General features: G+C 37.6%; 1 protein-coding gene across 1 annotated transcript in view; it reads right to left on the bottom strand.

Moving 5' to 3' along the window:
- The window catches only part of bicd1a (BICD cargo adaptor 1a), a 118,423-nt gene that overhangs the window by 38,744 nt on the left and 55,375 nt on the right, over positions 1-24,304 (bottom strand). The window contains exon 2 of the mRNA XM_088922582.1: positions 7,847-8,059. Within this exon, the coding sequence (XP_088778708.1) occupies positions 7,847-8,059 (213 nt within the window). The remainder of the gene's footprint in view (positions 1-7,846; positions 8,060-24,304) is intronic.

Here is a 24,304-nt window from a genome sequence, read left to right as displayed (position 1 = left end):
CATCTGCCTGTACTGGGTACAGTTGATTTATGAGCATAATTAACCGTGGTCAACAATGAACACCTTAATGACTGCTGAAGAAACGTGATTTCTGTCAATTCAAATTATTTTCTTGTTTGTATTCACTTCCCAAAATATGGATCCACTCACTGCTATTGAGCTTGGCTCATTACTACGACCCTAAAAAAGAACTGAGCATGCTTTCTTGTGGCTTTCGAGTATCAGTGCCAGTAAGAGGCCAAGAACATTCTGGAGAAGCTCTTCAAGTCTCTTCAAAAATTGATGTGTCAGGAATTTTCAGCAATGCGCTAAGTACCTTTACCAACATCTTTGCGAACACCTAATGCAAATTTATTTGTATGTATTTGAAGAAAACCTAAGAAATAATTATGTCTAACATGACAAGATTTACTACTTAAACCAGCTCTGGTCTCCTATCCATTCACATGTAATCAAGACACACATCTAGATACATAATTGTACAAAGAATGTATTTCAGAATTACAGGAATAAAAATGTACATGTATTGTCGTATTCACAGTCATTCTACTGTCTGTTTAATAAACATTAGAGGCCTGTTAAGAGACTGTTTAACAGTACCTTAACATAAGATAAAATAATTAACCACTGAGTTCACTAGTGAAATACATGTTGCTGCATATTCAGAATGACTCTGAGTTCATATTTGTGAGCAGAATATTTCATAAAGCACTTTCCTTGATGAAGTGTTACTAAAAATAAAACAAATAATGTCTTTTTGGATGTAGGAAAGTGGCTGACTAGTCACTTTCTAGACAAGATTTGAATCTTTCTAGATTTAAGAGCTGCCCCGGTAATCAAAAGAATGTCCATCCATTATGAGTAAGCCAATCAGTCCCAGGAAGGGTTGCATTTTCTAGAAGCTGAGGGCACAAGGAGGGACTAGAGCCTGGATGGGATACCAGATTTCAAAAGGAACACATACTGTATGCGTACACACACAGGGACAATATATACCAATTAAACTGTCCAGCATGGCTTTAGAAGATGGTGGAAACTAAAGCGATGGCTCTGTGGCTAAGGATCTGTGCCTGTGGCTGGAAGGCTGCCGGTTTGTATCCTGTGGCCAGCAGAGGAATCCTACTCCCTTGGGCCCCCAAACGAGGCCCTTAACCCCAACTGGTCTAGGGGTGTTGTATAAATGGCTGACCCTGCACTCTGACTCCAAGCTTCTCTCACTGTTTTTGTGTCTCATGGAGAGCAAATTGTATGTGGCCAATAAAGTGATCTTATAAAGAACCTGGTGAAAAATGACACAAACTGAGGAGAACTCCACACACGCACCTTTAGTGCAGAATCAAACCCTGAGCTCAAGAGCTGTGAGACAGCAGCGCACTGTCAAACTACCAGATTGCCTGAAAGAATGGCATCATGATTAATTAGCATTAAAAGCCCTAGTAACAACTACAAGCGGAATGTTGCTGAAGATTAGGATCCCAGAATGATTGTATGATTTTTATATCATAGAGAAGCAATGAAGGTTAGAAAGAGCAGCGTGATTAAGTTATTTACACATTTTATGCTAAAAAATGCTAATGCATTGCTGAAGAAACCAGTTCAAATATTTTCACTGAAAGCACAAAGTGTTATCCTATTATTTTAACTTGACCAAAAATGATTAGAGCTCCTAATTTATAGAAACTATTTTTAAATGCTGACAGAAGTTTTCAAGTCTTTTGTTCTATAACATTTTGACTATACTTCTGGCTATATTGAAACAATCTCAAGTGTTTATGAACATTGCCTAAGCAAGAATTTTGAGAGTTCAACAGCACACATTAGCAATTGCCAACAGCACTTCATGACTACTGATTTATTTGCAAGATAAAGCAATCATAGATCTTGTTAAAGAATAGGAATGGACAATTAATGTTATTAACATAGTTAGTAGATTTCACATTCCTTTGGCAATGTGATTAGCCTTGTCCCTATCACCCTAGGGCAACACAGTGGTGCGGTGATTAGAATATCTGCCTTGCACCCCTGTGGTCCTGGGTTCAATTCCTGGCGTGCTACCTGTATGGAGTTTGCCTGTTCTCCCCTTGTTCACATAGGTTTCCTCCTGGTGCTCTGAGTTCCTCCCACAGTCCAAAAACATACTGGTAGGTTGTGTGGCATTACGCGGGGGTGTGTCCAGTGTGGAGGTGGAGACCTGGTTGTAGGTCGACGCCTTGCCTTTGTAGTCCCAGCTCTTTTGGCTTCCAGCTGATGAGACCCAGCTGGACGGGTCCTATAAAGGCACACTGGACACCCTCCGACAGGATGAGCAGGTTTTCACCGACAGTCCCGGAAGGGAATGCAAACACGTAAGGTTTTCTTTTTCTTTTTGCCTGTCCCATCACGCACTTTCACTGGGGCAGGCATACACACACATTTTTGTTATGCACTAAGTTCTTGTTTTGTTTTTGCCTTACGTGCCCTGCTCGCCAGACTGGACTGCCGTTAAATAGGGTAAGCTCAACCTGGAGTGGTTTCTTTTTCCCTTTTTGTTGCATTTTTTCCACTTTTTTTGGTATTATTTGTGGTCGCTGCTAACCTCACCCGGGGTGTTGCCTTTTTACCATAAAATAACCACCAATGTAAATGATAAAGCACTTCTGCAAAACCTGAAAACAAATATGAGTGTATTTTAGTTGGTTGGCAGATTGCTTTTTTTGCAATATTCAGATCAATGATTTAAAAACCATGTCGCCTTTTATATGTCAGTTTCATTAAAATATTTAAAATTAATATCCAGGGTTCGGGGGAGCCTAAGCCTATCCTGGAAAACTTTGGGCACAAGCTAGGATACACTGTGGATAGGATGCCGGTCTATGGCAGGGTATATACAGACACATAAGCACACATTCTCACACCAGGTCAGTTTTCCCAGAAGCCAATTAACCCACCCAAATGTCTTTGGATTGTGGGAGGAAACCAGGGCACCCAGAGGAAACTTGTTGCAAAACATGGGGAGACATACAAACTCCACAGGGATAGCACCCCGGGTCTGGAATTTTAGAATTCTCTAATTCTGAATTTTGTATTTGCTTTGAAATATTCTGGTTAACTAAGAATATTCTATACATTGCAGAGTTTGGTCTTTATTCCCATGTACTTTAGACATGACATCATATTCAATAACCACTTACTCAGTTCAATCTCACAGTGGCTCGGAGACTATCCTGGTAAGCAAGGGGCACAAGGCAGGATACACCCTGGACAGAATGCCAGTCCATCATAGGGTACACAGAGACACAACCACACACAGACTCACATCAGGGCCAGTTTATAAAAGACAAACAACCTATCGGCATGTCTTTGGACTATAGGAGGAAAACCAAGCATCCAGAGGAAACCCATGTAAACATGCAAACTTTGCACAGATACTGTAGCACTCCGGGAATTGATCCCTGCAATGCAAATCCCTATGCTACCTTACTGTGTCACCCCAAGTTTTAGACCTAAAACTTACAGTACTTAGAACTTCAGGAAAGATCTTAAAGACTAAACTAACAAATGATACAACAGTACATATCCTCAAGAACCCTTTAATTTAGGAACTGGTGACACCTCCTTAAACAGCAGTGTCTTCAACTAGACATGTGCTGTAACTGTACTGTACACCGGCACTTATGAATTTTGGCACAATCCTCCTTACAGAGCTGCTTCACATTGGTGACATTTGAGGGTTTTCTTGAATGAACAGCTCGCTTCATGTCCTGGTGTAACATAGACGAGGACAAAGTCTAAACTGAAAAATTTCTTCTTCAGCCATTCTGTTGGAGATCTGATTGTATCTTCAGGATCCTTGTCTTGCTGCATTACTCACCTTCTGTTCAGCTTCAGCTTATGAATGTATGGCCTGTCATTCTCCACCAGAATTTACTGATATAATGTCAAATACTTGGTTCCTTCAGTGACAGCAAACTGTCAGGGTCCTGGGGGTGCAAATCTGCCCAAAACCATGATCTTCCTTGTTCCGAGTTGAGATTCTTCTGCTGGAAGGATGTGTGTGTCGCTTTTGCCTGACAAAATGTCTCTTATTGTGACCAAAAGTTCCAATTTATGTTTTGTCAGCCGAAAGAACAATCTTCCAATATTATAATGAATTATCCAGGTGCTCTTTGGAAAACCTAAAATGGGCAGCGATATTCTTTTTAGAAAGTACTGTAATAGTTTCTTCCATGAAGCTCATTCCTGTTCATTCTTCTCCTGACGGATGAGTCATAAACATAGTCATTAGCCAAAGTGAGGGGCCTACAATTCCTATAATGTTAGTCTGGGGTTTCTTTAGACTTCCTGGATAATTTTCTTGCTTTCTCTTGGGAAGATCCAGACAGGATGATCAGTCCTAGCTAGAGTCAGCATGTACTTGAATATTTGCCATTTGCATATTATCTGTCTGATAATGGAAAAAATGGAGCCCCAATCATTGTTAAATGTTTTTATAACCCTTTCTAAACCAATGAGTATGAACTCATTTTCTACTTTCTCAGAACTCTACTTTCTGAGGATATACAGTATCTACTGTATATGGTGAAGACAAAACTTAAAAATTTCTGACCACTATATAGGACAGGACTGCCTGCACTTAGTCCTTGTTTACTTGTTGCCCATTTATTTAACCACTTGATTCTAATTACTGCCTAAATTGTACTAAACATTCTATGTGTTTGATTATTTCACGATTCTTATTTTTTTTACTTCATGCACCACTGTCTCAAGAAACACTGAATTAGAAAATAAAGTTCTTCTGGTTATTTAAGAAAAGACTTATGTAAATCAAAAATGGAAATAATAGTAAGAACATTCTTATTATCATTTTAGGATTTCACACACTTTTTCTCAGTTGTTCCTTGAAACTGAAGCGTCTTTCAGTATGTATGACATAGAAAAAGATGTTCTACAGAGAATACAATTAGATTAAAGTAAGCATTTACACCTGGCCCCAACAACTAATTTCAGAGTGCAGAATGTAGCACTATAGCCCAGTCATTACTGGATAACAACTGGGATTTGCCATTAGCTGATTGTAGTGGTGATTCCCAAAGTAGAAACATATTATTAGTTGCTCAGTAATGGAATAGCATGGATTGAGTCCGCCAGAGGATGCTGGGCTTAAGCTCCATGGTGATCACAGTATGTCAAAATGCTAAAAAAAAGTGCAAATCAGATTTTCCACATTGTTAGAGGGAACAGTGCACAGTTTTCATTCCCTCCTGTGCTGGTACCAGAGTCACTGTGAAGATCCCTGCTGATTACTGACAACCACAGATGTAGGGGAAAAAAAAGACAAAGATAACATCTGTGCAGTTACTCAGTTACTTACTCTTCAATCTTTATAAAACATAACAATGAAAGCTAACGTCTTAAGATATTTCCATCCAGACAAGACAAGATACACTCTGGTTGGGGTGCCAGTCCAACGCAAGGCACAGGTAGACAGACATGCACCCACTCACACCAGGGTCAGTTTTACCGAAGACAATATTTCTTTGGACTGTTGAAGGAAACAGTAGCCCCTGATGGAAATCTACACAAACATAGGAAAAACATACAAACTCCTTATAGATAGAGCCCCATGTCAGGAATTAAAAGTGCAGTGTTGATATAGTATTGTTACAAAAGGGGAGTTACAAAAATGGTGAAAATCAGGAATTGACTAAGTGGTTCAGTCAATAAGTAAAATAATCATTCATAACCCCCAACTTATAAGTGCTTTTTCCAGAATATACCCGAGCTGTTGGTATAATTAGATGCACCTGAATTATTTGTTATCTGGCATAGCTTTGGTGAGAGGAGTAATACAGTAATTCAGGCACACTGGGTTAAATAAATATTTATTACAATGATACAAGACACAAGCTACACTAGACACAACAAAACATACAACACACGAGTTACTCTATGTACAGTATTTACAAATAAGGCATTTCAGAGGCCTAACATTCTGGTCACTCAGAAAACCCCAGACTGTTACTAAGCATTAAACTCCTAATGGCTACAGAGGCCACATGAGAGATAACCTGCCTTCTAACTAAATACAACCTGCAGTTAAATCTCTCTCTGCACACTGGATGCCACAAAATAAATGGGAGCCTATATCCTTATCCATAAAAATGCACTCTAAGCAGGAAAGACGTTTCTAACTGAGGTATCTCTTACCCAGGAAACCCAAGTCCCCTAAAAACACAGAAAAGCAAATACTAAGCTCCAGTCAGGTTTGGTTTGGATGATCATGAAGTAGGGGTTGTCGCCTGGCACAAGCTTCAAGTTGCAACTCTTCCGGACTCCTCACTCTTCTCCCTCTTGTTCTTTCTTGTCCTTCTCATCGTTCTTGCTTTTTTCTGTTGTTTTAATGTTTTCTTATATTGTGCGTTTCTATACTGCTCCTTGAGCATCATTAACCCACAACTTACCTACCTTAACTTTACCTTATAATTGTTTCTGCTCAAGGGACCCCCCAAACATCCTCTCTGCTTTGAAGCTAGAAGTGTGTACTCTGCCAAGTGTCACAAACTTTATCTAAAATCCAAGAGATACTTCTCAGCCACCTAAATCTGTAACAGTATGTTTTAGTTCTTTGTTGCGCTTCAAAACATATTTGATAATAATAATTGCTTACACTTATATAGCACTTTTCTGGACACTCCACTCAAAGCGCTTTACAGGTAATGGGGACTCCCCTCCATCACCACCACCTGGATGATGCGACGGCAGCCATAGTGCGCCAGAACGCTCACCACACATCAGCTATCAGTGGGGAGGAGAGCAGAGTAATATAGCCAGTTCATAGAGGGGGATTATTAGGAGGCCATGATTGGTAAGGGCCAATGGGAAATTTGGCCAGGACGCCGGGGTTACACCCCTACTCTTTTCGAGAAACGCCCTGGGATTTTTAATGACCACAGAGAGTCAGGACTTCGGTTTTATGTCTCATCCGAAGGACGGTGCTTGTTTACAGCATAGTGTCCCCGTCACTATACTGGGGCATTAGGACCCACATGGACCACAGGGTGAGCACCCCCTGCTGGCTCCACTAACACCTCTTCCAGCAGCAACCTTCTCATCCAGGTACTGACCAGGCTCACACCTGCTGGGCTTCAGTGGGTTGCCAGTTGTGAGTTGCAGGGTGATATGGCTGCTGGCGATATTTCTTTAAATCGTTTTATGTGAAGTGTTTCATGGCCAGTTATTTGTAGTTTATAGTAAGTATAGAGAGCAAAGATTTTAAGACATGATACTACACAGTTGCCAGGGACAAAAGAAAATGAGTGAGTGCCAGATGTGATGTCTGACCATTTTAGCAGTTAGAGCATGGCCCTTAATAATATAAACAATATTAAAAATTAATTTTATTATGACATATTAAACAAAATGTGATCATTTATTTGGACAAAGTTTGTTCATTTATGTAAATAATAACATTTTTTATTTCCCAAAACAATGAAAAAAAATACATTCGTGTATGTTTTCGTGTAAAACTCAGAAACAGACAGACAACCCAAACCATGCGGTCTGTAAGCTAAAATAGGACTTTTCCTGTAGTTGCCCTATGCATGTGCGGACATAAGGGCATTTCTGTCATTCTAAAGCTTAACACTGGATTTGATCACCACAATAGGCCTCTATTTGTCTGACCTCAGCCTGACCCGCTGCCCTTCTCTGACTGCTGACTTGTTGTCAGCACTGTGGATGAACTTTCCTGTGTGCCCAACTGCCAAAGTCATTGCTACAAAACAATGTGACCATTTCCTGTCAATACAGATTTTCCCGCACGAGTAGAGGGGTGAAACAAAAACTCTCCCCCTTTATCCCCTGTTACCTCTCTGAGGTCTTGCACCACAGCGTTGAGCCTCTCGTTCTCTGCCTGGACGTTGGAGGCCACGGACTTGTTCTGCTTCAGCTCTGTCTGCAGCTCCAGGATCTTACCCATGTAGTAGGCCTCTTTGGAGGCCGACTCCTGCAGCAGTGTCTCCTCGTGGGTCTCCCCATCTTCTGCCACTTTCCTCTGGGCTGAGTAGGCCTGGCCAAAGGCCTGAGAAAAAAAAAAGACAAAGAAGGGCATATTCAGAACTGCTAGCTCACAAAAGAGTTAAATTCTTACATTAGTTCCTGTTCACTTAATTTGATTACTATGAAAAAAACAATATAAAACAATAACAATATAACAATATCAAGTTAATTAAGTAAACTATTTATCTGAGCTGTGTTTTTGCAGCAGTGCTGCTTCTGTATCTTAATTATTACACATATAGATATTTATGGTGGTTATTACCGCCATTAAACTTTTTTAATACTACATCTAAAGGACATTCAAGCACTTCAGAACTGTTTTTCAGTGTCTAATGAATTTATTTTAAAAGAACTTTAAAAATACCAGTGCAGTCTAAGGTTTTGAAAAAAGGAACAAAATGTACAAATAATTCTTGGCTTCTATAGTCTATAAGATGAAGTTGTCCAAAACATCCTGAAACAAATGACTTCTAATCATTTAAAGCTTTTCTAAAACATAAAAACTTCCTTTTGTTTACAATCATTTACTTGCATACTGCACCTCAACTTAGTTCAATTCAAACTTAAGGTGATGAAAATTGTTAAATGATAATGTTTAGTACTACTACTTTTAACTGAAATAAGACAAGCCAAGCTTTGAAGTAAATAAAATGAGGCACTTGCAAGAAAGGTACACTGTATCAACCAGAATCATATTTCTTTATTTCAATGATATAATGTCTTACAGATTACAAATACTTGCACATCTTACAAATATTTTCTCATCTAAAGATAGCCAGAACTATTATTTATTTTGTTAATGGAATCAGACATATAGCAGTCAAACTGTCATTCACATTTTGCTCAGGAGAAACTGTCCTGGAATAGATCAATGCCAAAATCCTGTTGTGCAAGGGATTCTGGCTTTAGGAAAAAAATCTCAGCAATTCAACAGAACAGCATTCCTTGTGAACTGAAGGCTTGGCTTTGGTTTAAATGCCAACAGGGTTATGTAAAACCAGCGAATAACATGATGAATTTCACACCCCCTCATTCGATTTCAGTAGTCTTTCAGCTGCTTTTAGAGATAAATAATTTGTTTTTTAGGGCACCAAGTTTTGAACTTCATTATTTGCTATAGAGAATTTAAACAAAACCGTGATAACTGTCAAATGCTATTGTACTGAATTGTTCTTTCATTTTTTTAATTTAAAAGGAGACACAGTCCTTTTTTTGTGATAAATGTTGATAAAGTGTGAAACTTGATGCTTATGTCATTTACAGTATGCCCATGGTATTCCACAAGCCTGTTTCATTAACACACAAGACAATGCGTATCACAGTATTACCCTCCAGTTTCAGAATCTAAAGAATGAAAAGATGGAGAGCCTTCCCCTCTACTCCACAATCTTTAGAGCTAATCATGGCTGTATCTTTCAGATATATTCAGAAGGGCTCAATTCTAAACATCAGCAAGCATAACTCTCCCCGTGGATGACAATACCAGATTCAGTGCCTTCAGAAAGTATTCACCCCCTTGAATTTTTTCGCGATTTGTTCCTCCTACACCTCCTAATTTTAACAAATTGAAATATTTTTTTCTCCCTTCAATAACACAATAAATTCAACACATTTATGAATAAAAAATATTTTTTATTCAAGAACATTTGTTTCTCCAGAATGAAAGACTTACATTTCTCATTTACAAAAGTTTCCCCCCCCCAGTCAATACTTTGTACATAGTCCTTTAGCAGGAATTATAGCCGTGAGTCTTCTTGGGTATGTCTGTCTGAGCTTTGCACATTTCGATTGTGGAATTTTTGTCCATTCTTCAAGGCAAATTTGCTCCAACTCTGAGCGTCGGTGGACAGTAATTTTCAGGTCATACCACAGATTTTCAATTGGATTCAAGTCTGGGCTCTGGCTGGGCCATTCCAGAATTCTCCCCCCCCCCTGCCCAAGTCACTCCTTTTTGCCATGTGCTTTGGGACATTGTCCTGCTGGAAAATGAATATTTGCCCTAAACGCAGATCTCTGGCTGACTGAAACAGGTTCTCCTCAAGGATTTGCCTGTATTTGGCTCCATCCATGTTGCCCTTGATGGCAACAAGCTTTCCAGTTCCTCCTGCTGAAAAGCAACCCCAGAGCATGATGCTGCCACCACCATGCTTGACGATAGGGATGGTGTTACCTGGGTGTTGGGCTGTATTTGGTTTGCGCGAAACATAGTGCTTTGCTTTCAGGCCAAAGAGCTCAACTTTAGTCTCATAAGACCACAACATTTTCTTCCAAAAGTTTTCAGGTTTTATCACAAGGCTTCTAGGAAACTTCAGGCGTGACTTATTGTTGGACTTTCTCAGAAGTGGCTTCCTTCTAGCCACTCTCCCAAAGAAGCCGAATCTTTGAACTGCTGAAGAGACTGTTGATGTCTGGACAGTTTTTCCCATTTCAGCCAAAGAGCTCTGCAACTCTGTCAGTGTTGTAGCTGGCCTCTTGGTCGCTTCTCTGACAATTGCCCTTCTTGTCCGGTTGCTCAGTTTGGTTTTTCCAAATTGTTTTTCCATTTTGTTCCTTTTGTTACCAGCTTTTGTCCTCCTAACAACTTAATCTCGAAGCTCCACGGGCAGCTCCTTGGTTTTCATGACAGCAGGACTAATCTGATCTGCTGTTTTAGTTGTGAGGCCTCACAGTCAGTGATATTTATCGTGCAATCAAGCAATTGAACACAAGTGGATTCGAAATGAACACAGGTCTACCTTGTTAATGTATTAAGTGTGATACCTCTCAAGATAATTGAATACCTCGCCCAATTTGGGTTGTTAAAACAAACTACAATTAAGTAATTTTCTGATTTTTATTTTTAATATAATTCTGGAGACATCTAAATACTTTATTTCATTTTAGCACTACAGAGAATTACGTCTATAGGAGTGGAAAAAAATCCCATTTAATTATGCTTTTAATTTGACTTTGCAACACAGCAGAACGAGAAATAATCAATGGGGGGTGAATACTTTCTGAAGGCACTGTATAATTATGACAAATGCCAGCTTTGCAAAGCAGAATGAATGTCTTTAATCAAACCACTAGCTGCTTAACTGCATCTTTTTTCAGCTCAAATGACTTTGACATGTGTAATCATGCTTATGTGAGTGCTGCCTTTCAATTAAAAAAGGAACAGCAGCATTGAGGGACACATGCAGAAAGAAAGCTGAGTCATCTTCACATGTTTTCAAAGACACACAACTTCGACTTTGGGATCTAAACCACTAGAAAGACATTTTAAATGTCTATTTACATATACAGTCATCTTACATCAATACATCATAAAATAATTGCAAGGAGTCAATCCAGCTCCTGCAAAATGCACAAAACGGAGAACTGGGATCTGGTAGCTTGTTGATGTATGTCATATAGAAGATTGATATTGTGAAAAGGGAAATAAAAAGGGAAATACTGTAATACTGTGGGAAAATCAGAATATACTCCAGTTGTGGGAGGATTTTATTCTAATTTGACAGTGCAAGGTGGAGAAATGAATAACTGGTTCACTTAATTGACTTGGAATTTGACACAGTTGTGTAAATGAACAGCCCTTTCCGGACAAATCATGCTTCCTTTTGCTTGCACTTCACCACAGACATGCAGGTGGAGCCAATCACCTTTTTTAAAACCACATTAAACCAGTTAAACAAAGTCAACATGTCAATGCAACATGGGCTTCTTTATAAAGTGCACGAAAAGGCCTTCTGGCAGATGTTAAAAATAGCTATTGTTGTAACAGAAAGAATAAGGTTCTGGATCCCGAGATGAAGTTAAACAGATGAGTTTATTGCATGCAAGGAACAATAGAACCGAAGTCTTGTTTCCCGCAAGAAACAACAAAACCGAAGTGCCGGTACAAACTTCCAGTTTATATAGGGTTTTCCTGACGCTTCTGATGTCACTCATTATTATGGTAAGGGGGGAAGGTCACATGGCTGACCAGTTTACAGCCTTTTGGCCAAATGGTCAGGGATTAAGTCCTCAGGGGGTTTCTAGTTGGCCTCTGGAATCCTTATCAGTTCTCCCTTTTCTGCCATAAACTCCTGTTGCTTAGAAGTCTAATCTTCAAGCAGAAAGGACTTAATTTAACCCCATCTTTACGTCTTGTATTTTACTTCACTATCATGGACTGCAAAATCAGTATGAAGGGAAATGAAATTTTAAGTCTCATCTAAAGAATAAATGATGAATGCATTCTTACAAATGTAAAATATTAAGCACACTTTGCTCAAATCCCCGATGCTTATTAAGCACTCTGCAATTGAATTTGAAATTACACTTGAGGCTCAGCGCCGCTTTGTTCTCCTAGCTGAGGCATTAATAGTGAAAAAGAGTTTAATTTAATCACATACTTCACAAAGGTAAGCGTAACTCCACGACCGGACTTAAAGAACCACAGTCAAGACTGAGCAAGCGGCAGTGCAGAACAGCTGAAATATCCTTCTCTGGGCCAACGCAACAAAGCAGAAAGTGATGCTAGTTCTACGAAATGCAATGTGCTTGATTCCAGTTCCCAAGCTTGATGCTTTTATAATAGTTTTACAAATCTGAATTGCTGCCCAGAGCAAAATATTTTGCCAAAGTAATATAGGATATAATATCATATATTAAAACTGGCATGCAAAGATATGCACACTGATGTTTTGTGTACAGTAAAATATCCATGCATTAACAATATTCTGCTCTACGAAATACAGTAGTCCCTCTACAAAAGGGACTTTGTATGGAACTGAAAAAAAACTCATCTCAAATACTACATGTGGTTTCCAACAAGGCATTAAAGTGATGCTGCAAATATGTGGACTTTTGTGAGACTAGAAAAAACTATTAACTGCAAGGCATTACATCTAATGGGAACCCAACACAGTGGACATCAATCTTTGGTTGACACTATCCCTACATCCCTATACTTCTGCTTTTCAACAGAAAGAACTGGGATGCTTGTCAAGACAGACTGGAACAGAGACTTACCCAAACATGTTTTCAGCTGTAATTGGTGCCAATAGTGCTTCCACCAAATATTACCTTTATTGTTTTCCCTTTACTATTCACTGATTTTCTGTAACTTAATTTAACATTAAGAATTTTTTGGTCTAAGCATTCAGATTTTGAATAAAATCTTAATTTAAAAACAAAAATGCATCATTTTGGAATTTCACAAAAGGGGACCATTAAAACGGTCTGAATAATTTTGCAAGGCACTGTATATAGTATGAGTTATAGGAATTCTAATACAGGACCATCTGACTGTTACAGCAGTACAGGAGCCCTTCTGATGAAAAAATATGCTAACTTTTTTTTTCAACAGCACTTTAGCAAATTGGCCTTTTATATAAAAAAATCAGAGATGAGAAAAGACAAAGTCTCTGTCAAATAGAGTGGGGATCAATTACACTAATTTATCACAAGTGTGTCACAAAATGTTTACAGGCCTTATTTGCTTCATAGGATACACGCTTTTCAGATCTTGAGTTTTACAAATAAATGCATGTGAATTTAATATATTCTTTAGAATGATGTGACATACAATTAACCAATTTCTTTTTTCATTGGGGGATTTTTTCTTTGGGCAAAGATAACAAGTCCTCAAATTCAGAATCACGAAGGGGGTTCAGAATCTCAGAAGTCTCTCGAGACAAATTCAGAATCAGTGCAGGGATGATAATAAACCTCAATATTTAAATAGTTTTTTAGGTGTGACAATTGTTGATTGAGGTATGTTGTAACTGGGGAAAATTATTTCTTAGGGGTGTATTTCGACATACAGTTGGTCATTTCAATATCCAAGCCACACTGGCTCTTTAGGCCAGAGTTTTTCCTGTTTGCTGTGGAATTAAGCAGACAAGAAAGCACATGACTCCCTCTCTGGACAGAACAGACTTGTGGACAGAGTGGATCACCTCTGGCCCTATTCATACCACTGGATGGACTTTGCTCAAGGTACTGTACAGCATCTGTGTTTACAGCAGGGGCTTGAACCTACAACCTGCCAATTAAGAAACCAGAGACTGCACTATGATGCCATAGTTAAAGACCTGTCTATAAGTTGTGGAAAACCTGCTTTGAGAACTGGTTTCGGCAACCCCTGCATTAGACTGTTTCTGAAGGATTGTTTATATAGGGAAATTTCACAGGTGTCTCTTTTGAAAAATTCTGTTGTTTTTACTTATCCCAGTCAACGAAATTTCCCTTGTTCAAAATGGACATGAAAACCTTCATCATTAATAAATCTATGCTCCTAACGCCTGTTCCTTATAGGCAACTTGCAAACTAGGAACAACATCAGCACAGCACCTGAAATCTTAAATGTCCTTAAATACTTCATGTAGAGTACAATGTACAGATACAACCTGAAAGAATAACTTTCACTTCTAAAATTGAATACACAAGACAACCATAAGATAAATTACACAAGTAAAAAACACAGCACTGGGGTAAAGCATGATAAAAAGTTAAGTTTGTGGTTAAGTTATATTTTTTACCAGTCGACACATTGTAAAACATATTCAGTCGACACATGCAGTACACATATGGGAGTGGGCATGGAGGACTTTAGTTGTCTTTCTTACCAGATGGTGGAAGAACGTTTTCCTATTTTGCTATTTAAAAGTTGTCTGATTATACAGCAAATATGTTCTGTGCGTATTCTTTTCTTCATTGTGTCTGGACTTTTGTCTTTATAGCCAGCCGAATCTTGTCTTTTCATGCTATGCCTTTCTGTGAGTGACAAAAAGTCAAAGCAGAGACACACACCGCATGCATATCCTCATCGGTCATTCTGTTGTGAGCACTTCGTCAATGAAAAACAGGGTCAATGTTACAGCTGCTTGCCATAGCTCTGCAGCACTCAGCAGGCACAGGCTGATAGAAAAAGGTATTTGTCAGGACAGCCTGGACCACTAACAAGCATTATCGTTTACCATTAGAGAAGAGCTGCAGCCTGACCAGCGTGACTGCAGAGTGTTCAGCCCTGCATCTTAATGCCCTGCCTGCATTCAGACCATTGAGCTCTAAAAATAATGAGGTTTCATCAACTGGTTTTCCAGTATCATCTTCAATCAGTAAACGCCTGGAAAGTTTTACCTCCACAATACAGCTTGCTTTTCAAATATATTAGAGTGGAATAACTACTAGAGAAGCACTGAATTACTGATAATGTGCTAATTTTCACTTGGAGCATTTACATTTTCTCTTGCTAGATAATTCTTAACAGCAACATCTGAATCAGGAAATATAAAACACATGGAGAAGCTTAAGCAGATACAAAAATCAACTTGGAGATCTTTTTTCAGATTTCATAAAGAATTTTTGATCATGAAAGACTGGATAAAGCATACCATAGATAGCATACCATATTACAGAAGCTGTAATATCACGGTATGTTTTTTGTGTACTGAGTTGCTGCTGATTAAGAACCAATTAATTGATTTTTTGGCTTGAATTTTCCTAGCATCACCTAAGAGGCAGGTCTTAAAATATTTCACTTCATGCATCCAATTACCCCTTCTTTTTCAATCTGCACTCCTGTCTAAATGAAGCAGAAAATACTAACAAGATTGATTTTATTGCTTCATTTCTTTCCAAGCTTTAAAAAAAGCAATCTATAAATCATAAACAATTATGGAATTTCTCTTTCACAAGCATGCAGAGAAACTCTCTGTTTCTCTGTTAAATGTCAGCAAAACAGAAATCCTGGAATGAGTCATTGCAATTTTAAGACACAGAGCTAGGGAGAGGCAAAATAGATGACAGAGAAATGAAATCACTGCAATGAACGCACTCCCTCAAGGATAGCCCCTATGTTGCTATAACTATTTAAAAACAGCTCCATTATGAGATTGCTAGTTAACCAAGGACACTCGTGAACAAATGTGCAGAACAATAATAAATAATAATAATCTTCTTAATGTACTTTCACAGGGCACAGAGAAATGACAAGAGATGATAGATATTGAAGTTTTACAACATCAATAAGAAGACTCAAACAAATTGGCAGCTCTTCCAAACATATCACATGTTCCTTGCCAGGAAACACCAATTTTCCCAATGAAACATATAGAGGACTTGATATGAAAATGAAGAAAAATCAATAAAGTCGTGAGACCCAGCATTTTAAAGAAAAACACAATGTGCAAAGGTACAATGAACAACAATACTTATCATTTCTACTGCAAAAAATGCATTCAGCACCATGGAGAGAGGCACCAGTTACTAACCCTGAATCTGAAATTGTGAGCTTTCCCAGCTGTAACGTGTCACGGTTGCTTCATTATCATGATCAAATAATGAATCATTATAAGAAAGGATGGGAACAACAAGCACCAGATGCTCCAAACCTATGAACAGAGATCTACTCATTAGGAAGCATTGTTCGGTGCCTGAATTCAGACTGAATCACCAGGAGTTAGAAAAGTCTATGTTCATTTAAGCACCTTCTGTGCTCATTGTTTTGTTAAATATATACATTTGCATTCACATTTAAAACATTTTTAATATATTTTATTTACAGACCAAGGGCATTTTTCAAAGTTCTATCTCTGAGACGATTTATGAATGCCCTCAAAAGTCACGTTTGCACACTGTGTGGAAATGGTGGTAAGTACAATATGAAAAAATGTAATATTTCAGTTACAATTATGGGCATTTATAATCAATTGGCATATAAATTAAATTAAGTCAGACGTGATTACTAAAAGCTCAGGTAAGGGATTTGTGGAATACAAGTATATAATACAAGTATATCTAGCACAAAAGGAAATTGAATTGTTTTCAATTGTTTGGTTATGTAAAAACAATTCTTCATCAGTTAGAGCTGTTTCAGGTACAACCACCTGAAATAAAACAAAAAAAAAATGCTAGAGAAAACACAAATATAGCTGTTTGACATATAACAGAGGAAAAATCAAACAAGAAGTTTTAAAAGATACTCCCCTTGAAGGCGAAGAATATTGACAAGGTGAGATGTCTGAGACTGCCCACACCACCTCTACCTCATGGTCTGATTACACATAAGAATTACATTACGGCTGCCTTAGTGTTGCTGGCAAATTCTGCTGACAACCCCTGCATTTCTTATTAGCCTACTGCGATTAAATTTCATTTAAAAAGATGTGGCAGAATTACTGCTCGACAGTTACAGAGTCACCTCTATTTCCCAGATACCCCTACTAAATAGTGTTTTCAGAATTCTAGCAGGAGCTGTGGGATTTAGACTAACTATACAGTATAGAACGTTATGTGTAATCATAATATCCCAATGTTATGTCTTACAGGAAGTGCAGATCCAGTTGCCTTCAATGATATTGGCGCCATTGATAAAGATAAACAAAAAAGAATGTATAAAATAAACGACATAGGTAATGAGCTATATTTTATGCTCAAATATATGGAAAAACTATATTCTTGTATTCTAATGCAATTGCTCAGAGAAAAAGGTATTTGTTAACAAGTGCCGTAATTTTCCAACTTTGGTCCTTGGATTTTTCTTTGCTTTTTCAACCATTCTCTTCATTGGGCTCAGTGTGGTTATCCTTGCAATGGGACAGTGCACAATGTGCACTAACACAAGGTTGCCAGTTGTGGCACTCCAATTTTTAAAATAAATTCATAACTTGAGAAATGTGAATTTTGTTATTTTCATTGAATCATTAATAAAGTAAAATATATTTCAATAATGATGGAAAATTAGCTCATTACCTATGCTGTTTATTTTTTCATTTTTATCAAGGGTGCCAGTACTTGGTAACTGTGCTGTATGTCTCATTTAGGTAAGAAAAGACAAAATAAATGAAAAAGATGGATCCAAGAGTGGCTGATGTCTTCTAGATTTAACCTTCCGTACATCTTTGGAAAACCTTTTGTTATTTTGTAAAGGATGAGATTTGAGTGCTTTTGCCTTACTGAAACCATAGCATTCATGTAAAGGGTTATAGACTGGATGTAAAGTTTCTAAAACACATAACACCCTTCAAGTTGCTCAAAGCAGTTCTCCCTGGCCATTATAGAAAACAGGTTTGTGAGATTTATGAAGGGGCTAATGTGAGCATAGTACTCAGACATGAGACGATACTTTTGTATGCTATAATATTGCAAACAAAAGTATGTATTGTTTAATTTCATATACTGTATTGAGATATGTAATATATATACTAAAAAGGAAAAACTTTTATAGAGATTTTTTTTACCCTTCAGAAGGGTATATATAAAATATTAAATTTTCTTACAAAATAAAAAAATAAAATAAAAATAAAAAGTACCTCCTCAAGGAGAATACTGTTAATTTATAACCTGTAATCTTGGAGACGATAAGCAATTTGTCTTTATTCTCATTTCTGTGTCTGCTCAACAGCAGGTGAGCTTTCAGTCTAAAGCAGTGACAGAGTACTGAATGAAGAAAAACGCTGAATCTGCAGTGCGGCCCTGTGCCTTTGGGAAGAGTCCAAGAGCAGTTACAGTAAATACCATGACCTTACCACAGCCCAGAAGAGGCACAATAGATACTGGATTTCTCCATGCTCTAGTACAGTATATGCAGTATATACTGTAGTATAACAAGGGTGTGTCTGCTGAAAATTCCAAAGTACAGAAATAAGTTTTAGTTCTTATAAAGAATGAGTAGATAAATAGCTAGTATATAAAATGAAACACATTTTTTTATCTCACCTCCCCATATTTGTCAAATTAACTTGAATATTTTATAAACTACAGGGCTGATAACAATCAGATAACACTGCGATTGTATTACTGAACAGAGTAATACAATGTATTACTGTATTACTGAAATAATACATGTATTAATGTATTACTGAAAATTGTGATATTTTCCAGCTACAGATATTGTGTACTAAAAGGCTACACAGAGGACTTCACAGTGTACAGATACAGTATTTTGATTTCAGGATTTTGTTTCCGTTTTTTAAATAAACATTTATTTCACAGGTTTAACTTTATGTCACATAGGTATTTGCTATGGCCAGATTCATGTTTCCCAAACTGAAATTCAATTAAAAAAACATCAATTGCTTGTTTAATTTCATATACTGTATTGAGATATGTAATATATATACTTGACTCTTCTAAATTACAAGTAACTTTAAAAGAGGGAGAGGAAACTTTGAACAAAGCAAACATCTTAGCTTAAACATAGGCTTGCGGTTCACAATAAGAACTGAAAATAACTCGAAACAGGTGTTAAATTAGTGTGAGCCCCTAAGTAGGAAAATCCATAGGGAGAAAGGAGGTATTGAGATAAAATTCCTGTGAAATTATTTATGACCCCCAAAAATTTGAGAACCTCTTAAGGTTTCTGATACAAAGTGAGTCAGTCTGTGCCGGATAACCAACAGGGAAGGAAGAGGATGTTAAAATGACATGGAAAGGAGTTCCTGAAAACAAAGGATTAGCCAAGAGGGTGGGAAAACTCAAACCTGTTCTAAATTGCAGAATGAGCTGGTGAACAGGAGCTGTAGGATCTTTAGGGAATCAGCAGCTTGAAAATATATTTAAAAAGCTGTACTAATGTGTCACAGGTTCTGGTCATGTGGGTTGGAATTAAATTATTTTGCCAGGAATAATGATGTAGAAGTGCACTGCAAAGCAACAGGAATCGCTGGTTTTACCAGAGCTAACAGGATGAGTTAGCCTCAAGACCAGGAAAGCACAGCCTAGCAACACAGAAGTACTGTATATCTTCTCACTGCAGAAAGGAGGTAAACAGTCTAGGCAACTCAGAGTAAATCATAGTGAAATCATCCAGGTTATCCTAAGAAAAACGATTACATTTTGTAGCACAAAAGGCAAATGAAATTATCCTATTTGTGCCTCCTAAGGGCAGTCGATTCACCACACATTTGTACAACTCTGCCCTTAGTATGTATATTCCATTAACTACATGTAAGCTGTTTAAGCTTTCATTACTAAAAATATTTGCTCTTAAAGATCTACCGAGATTGAACAAGCCTGGCTCATACCCTGTGTGAAATGATCCATTGCTTTCAAAGACCATATAAGAGAATGAGCAAGCCCTTTCGATTCATTGCATTCAAAAGCACCACTTCCTTTGAATCATTTCCTGCTTGTGGAAAGCAGGAACAAAACTCATTCGGATTTGTTCTGCTCCAGCTAAACTCCACAGTCATGCATTTCAGAATCTCATGGAATTACCAGTACTGACTTCAGATGGTCTACATATGAACACAAAGCATAATCAATTAATACTGCTCCTTAAGTTGTTTCTCTAAAACATAAACAGTATAAGTGTCAGCTATTTTTCCGGGTGTTTATGGCCTATAGATTGTATCCAGAGATTATCCTTAATGGACACTTATGACAACCCATCACCATGGCAAATACTCACATATTACAGGAATAGATTTTTCCATTTTTTAAAAGTCATCCAGTCTGCAAAAACCTCATCATCAGCAGAATGCTGACCCTCTAGGGGCTATCGTTTAAAGAATGAGGAGTTTTAAAGGAGTTCTGGTGCTCCTTGGGTGTTGGAAAATGAATGCAGTGGAAAACATATTTGCTCTGATTTGGCTTTCACAATAAATGTCTTCCAATGTTGTCTCTATAAGCTTAGGTTATATTGTACTACGTTTAGTTTATATAATACATAAGCTACCTGTCAGGGGAAACAATAAATAGCCCAGATCATCAAGAATTAGCAATGGGAGCTTCACACATTCTGGAAGTGTATGAGCAGTGTGTACAACAGAAATTTAATTGAAAAAACAAACAAGAAAGCAATATACCAGTAACTCATACTGTAGGTCAGCAAATGCAGATATAGCTAACATTACAAAAAGTGCCTTACCTCACTTGCATTTTAATTGAAAACTGTCCTATGTTTATAAATGGTAAAACAGTGTACAGTTTAGAAGGTTAGTAAGCTGAAGTTTGTAACCTATTAAATTAACATTTTGTGTTGTTAAAGACTGATTTAAGAATTTAATTTGGATTTCCAATACAATCACAAAACTACTCCAGAAAGAACCGGAACTCTTGTTTAGTACGATGTCTTCAAAATGTGTAATTTTTGGAATGTAAAACTCTGGGATTTTAGCAAATTTGTTTACCTAATATGCTAATATAGTGAAAAAGTATTTGCCCCCTTACTGATTTTCTCTGTTATTGCAAATGTTTGACACTGAATGTTTTCAGGTCTTCAACCAAAATCTAGTATTTGATAAAGGGAATCTGAGTGAACAAAGAACACATTTTTTACTTATTTCGTTTATTTAATTAACAAAGTTATCCAACACCAACTGGCACTGTGGGAAAAAGTAATTGCCCCAATCAATCCAATTAAAGGGATAATTTAGAGTCAGCTGATTGAATACAGCCAGGCTTGATTACAACCAGACCTGCTCAATATAAACCTCACTTATTTTGACCCAAGTTGCCAGCACAAAGATTCAACAAGCACCTTATGCCACGATCAAAGGAAATTCCTGTGGAGCTCAGAAAAAAGTTGTTGATATCTATCAGTGTGAAAAGGGTTACAAAGCCACCGAACCACAGTGAGAGACATAATCTCCAAATGCAAAACACTGGGAACAGTAGTGAATCTTCCCAGGAGTGGCCAAAATTTCTCCAAACGCGCAGCATAAAATCATCCAGGAAGTCAAAAAGGATCCTAAAAAAACATCCAAAGAACTGCAGGCTTCTCTTACCTCAGCTAAGGTCAGTGTTCATGACTCCACAATCAGAAAGAGACAGGGCAAAAATGGGCTTCATGGGAAAGTAGCAAGAACTTTTATGCTTGTCTCTTATTTGCCTTTTGGGAGAATGTTCTAATCACAGATGAGTCAAAAGTGGAACTTTTTGGACGACAATGGTCCCATTATGCCTGGTATAAAGTAAACACAGCATTCCACAGTATGAACATCATACCACCAGTCGAACATGGTGGTGGTAGTGTGATGGTGTGGGGATGCTTTGCTGCCTCAGGACCTGGACAACTTGCCATAACTGAAGGAACCATGAATTCTGCTCTGCATCAGAAAAGTTTTAAGGAGAATGTCCAGTCATCCGTCCGTAAAGGCTGAAGCGTAGTTGGGTCATGCAGCAAGACACTGATCATAAACACAAAAGCAATCTTAAAGTTTTGGAGTGGCCTAGTTAAAGTCCAGACCTAAACCCAATAGAGATGCTGTGGCAGGACCTGAAATGAGCAGTTCATGCTTGAAGACCTACCAATGTGTCTGAATTAAAGCAGTTCTGTGAGGCAGAGTGGGCTAAAATTACTCCACAGCAATGTGAAAGAATTATAGCAAGTGTTTAGTTGCAGTTATTGCAGCTAAAGGTGGCACAACCAATTATTAAGTGGCCAATTACTTTTTCACAAATGGGATATGGGTGTTGGATAACTTTGTTTATTAAATACATTAAATAATAATAATGTAGTGTTATTTGTTCACTCAGATTTCTTTTATCTAATTTCTAGATTTTGTCTAAAGATCTGAAAACATCCAGTGTGACAAATATGCATTAATAGAGGAAATCAGGAAATACTTTTTCACGACACTATAAATACCATTTCTACACTCATCAAAAAAAGGTTATGCACTTGTGAAAGAAGTCAGACAAAAAGGCAAGAGCCTAAAATAATGCAGAACAAGTGTCCATTACTTTAAGTTCTCTGATGCAAGAAAAACAATATTTACAAAAGAAGGAGACAGGAGGACCGGCTCCAGTGACAGTCAGGGCCTATATTTCCATACAAAATGGTAGAAAAGACAGGAGATAAGGAAAACAAATGGATCCACAACAAGTAAGACATACACTCAATAACAGTGACAATATTCAACACAGAAAACTAAATTAATGTCCTCTTCTGTACCATATGTTGAAGGATGATGGTAAACGTGAATGATGATATTGACAGATACGTGAATGAATAGTGATTATAAAAGACCTCATAAGAAGCCGTGTGCAGAGGGCATGCATAAGCCATTTGTCACAAGCAACCATTTTTTTAACAAAATACATTTTTGCAGTTACAATTGGAGGCTTGACTCCAAAGCAGTTGTAATGAAATTAATTAAAACTTTCCTTCTGAAGTTTTGCTTAAATGGCCATAAGAAATGTTAATACAATAGAAAATTATTTTGAATTGAAACATTACTTACAGAAATGTCCAATTGTACTGATGCCTTTAAAATTTCACATGTGAAATTGTAGGGGAAATAGTGACTTGTATAGATTTTTTTCATAGTTTTCATAGAACTTATTAAATTTTCTATGGAATTAAAACAATCACAGCAAACATTTCTGCTATTTTATGAATTTTCTTGTGGAAAAAAGGTGGTTATGTATCTCAAGAGGATAATTGTCTGAATAACAATCTTCAAGAATGCCTTTATCAGACATTTCAATCATTTTGTAATTCATAATCTTGAGTATGATGTTGTTTCTAAAATAAAAACAATTTTTAGTTGTGCCCAATGCATTCTGTGTTCTTCAAAACTCCATAAATATATGTATTCACATATTCTAATAATTTGCATGTCTGTACTACATACACAGTAAAGGTGCATGCATACAAAACCCCATCTAATTAGCCATTGAGTCAGTGTTGTTGAAACAAATCCGTTACACACAGAACATTCAGTCCTCTGTTAATGCTTGGATCTCTTCCCCGTCTGCCCATCACTTCTGGGCTTATCTCTGTGAACACTGTGTGGAATCTATGCCTATCATTCTAAGCCAGTCTCTGTAATGCATGAGCAATGGCACAAACACATTCAGAAGAGCCAGGCTACTGAGTCCTGCTGCTTTGCACATACTGTATGCTGAGCAACTCCAACATTTTGATAAGAACCTGCTGTGTGACAATGTCGGTTTTGTTGTTACATTAGGCTTATTCACTCATGAGCAGGTGGATGGAAGGCTGATTTATCATACTAATACAGTATTTTCCTAATGGTTGCAGAGAAATTGGATGTTGTACCTTGATTGATCATGGAAATCATGGGCAGAGTGTAATGTAATGTACAGCCATACAACCAGGGATTTGAGTTACAAACAGTAGCTGTTTGGTGGTGAACTACAATCAAATCTGCTTTTGTTTTGGTCACAGCTGAGGAACATGAAGTGAGCACAAAATATTTTTTCTATCTTCAAGCAAGAAAATTAAAAAGAAAATCCCATTCTGCTCCCCCCAGACTGCTGACAGAGTGAAAGAATACAAACAGAGAAACGTAAGAACAAAGGGAGAAAGACACATTTTTTTCTTCCATCT

The sequence above is a fragment of the Atractosteus spatula genome, chromosome 8 (assembly GCF_055471065.1).
Source record: "Atractosteus spatula isolate fAtrSpa1 chromosome 8, fAtrSpa1.hap1, whole genome shotgun sequence".
Taxonomy (NCBI): Eukaryota; Metazoa; Chordata; class Actinopteri; order Semionotiformes; family Lepisosteidae; genus Atractosteus; species Atractosteus spatula.
This window is presented reverse-complemented; position numbering and strand designations above follow the sequence as displayed.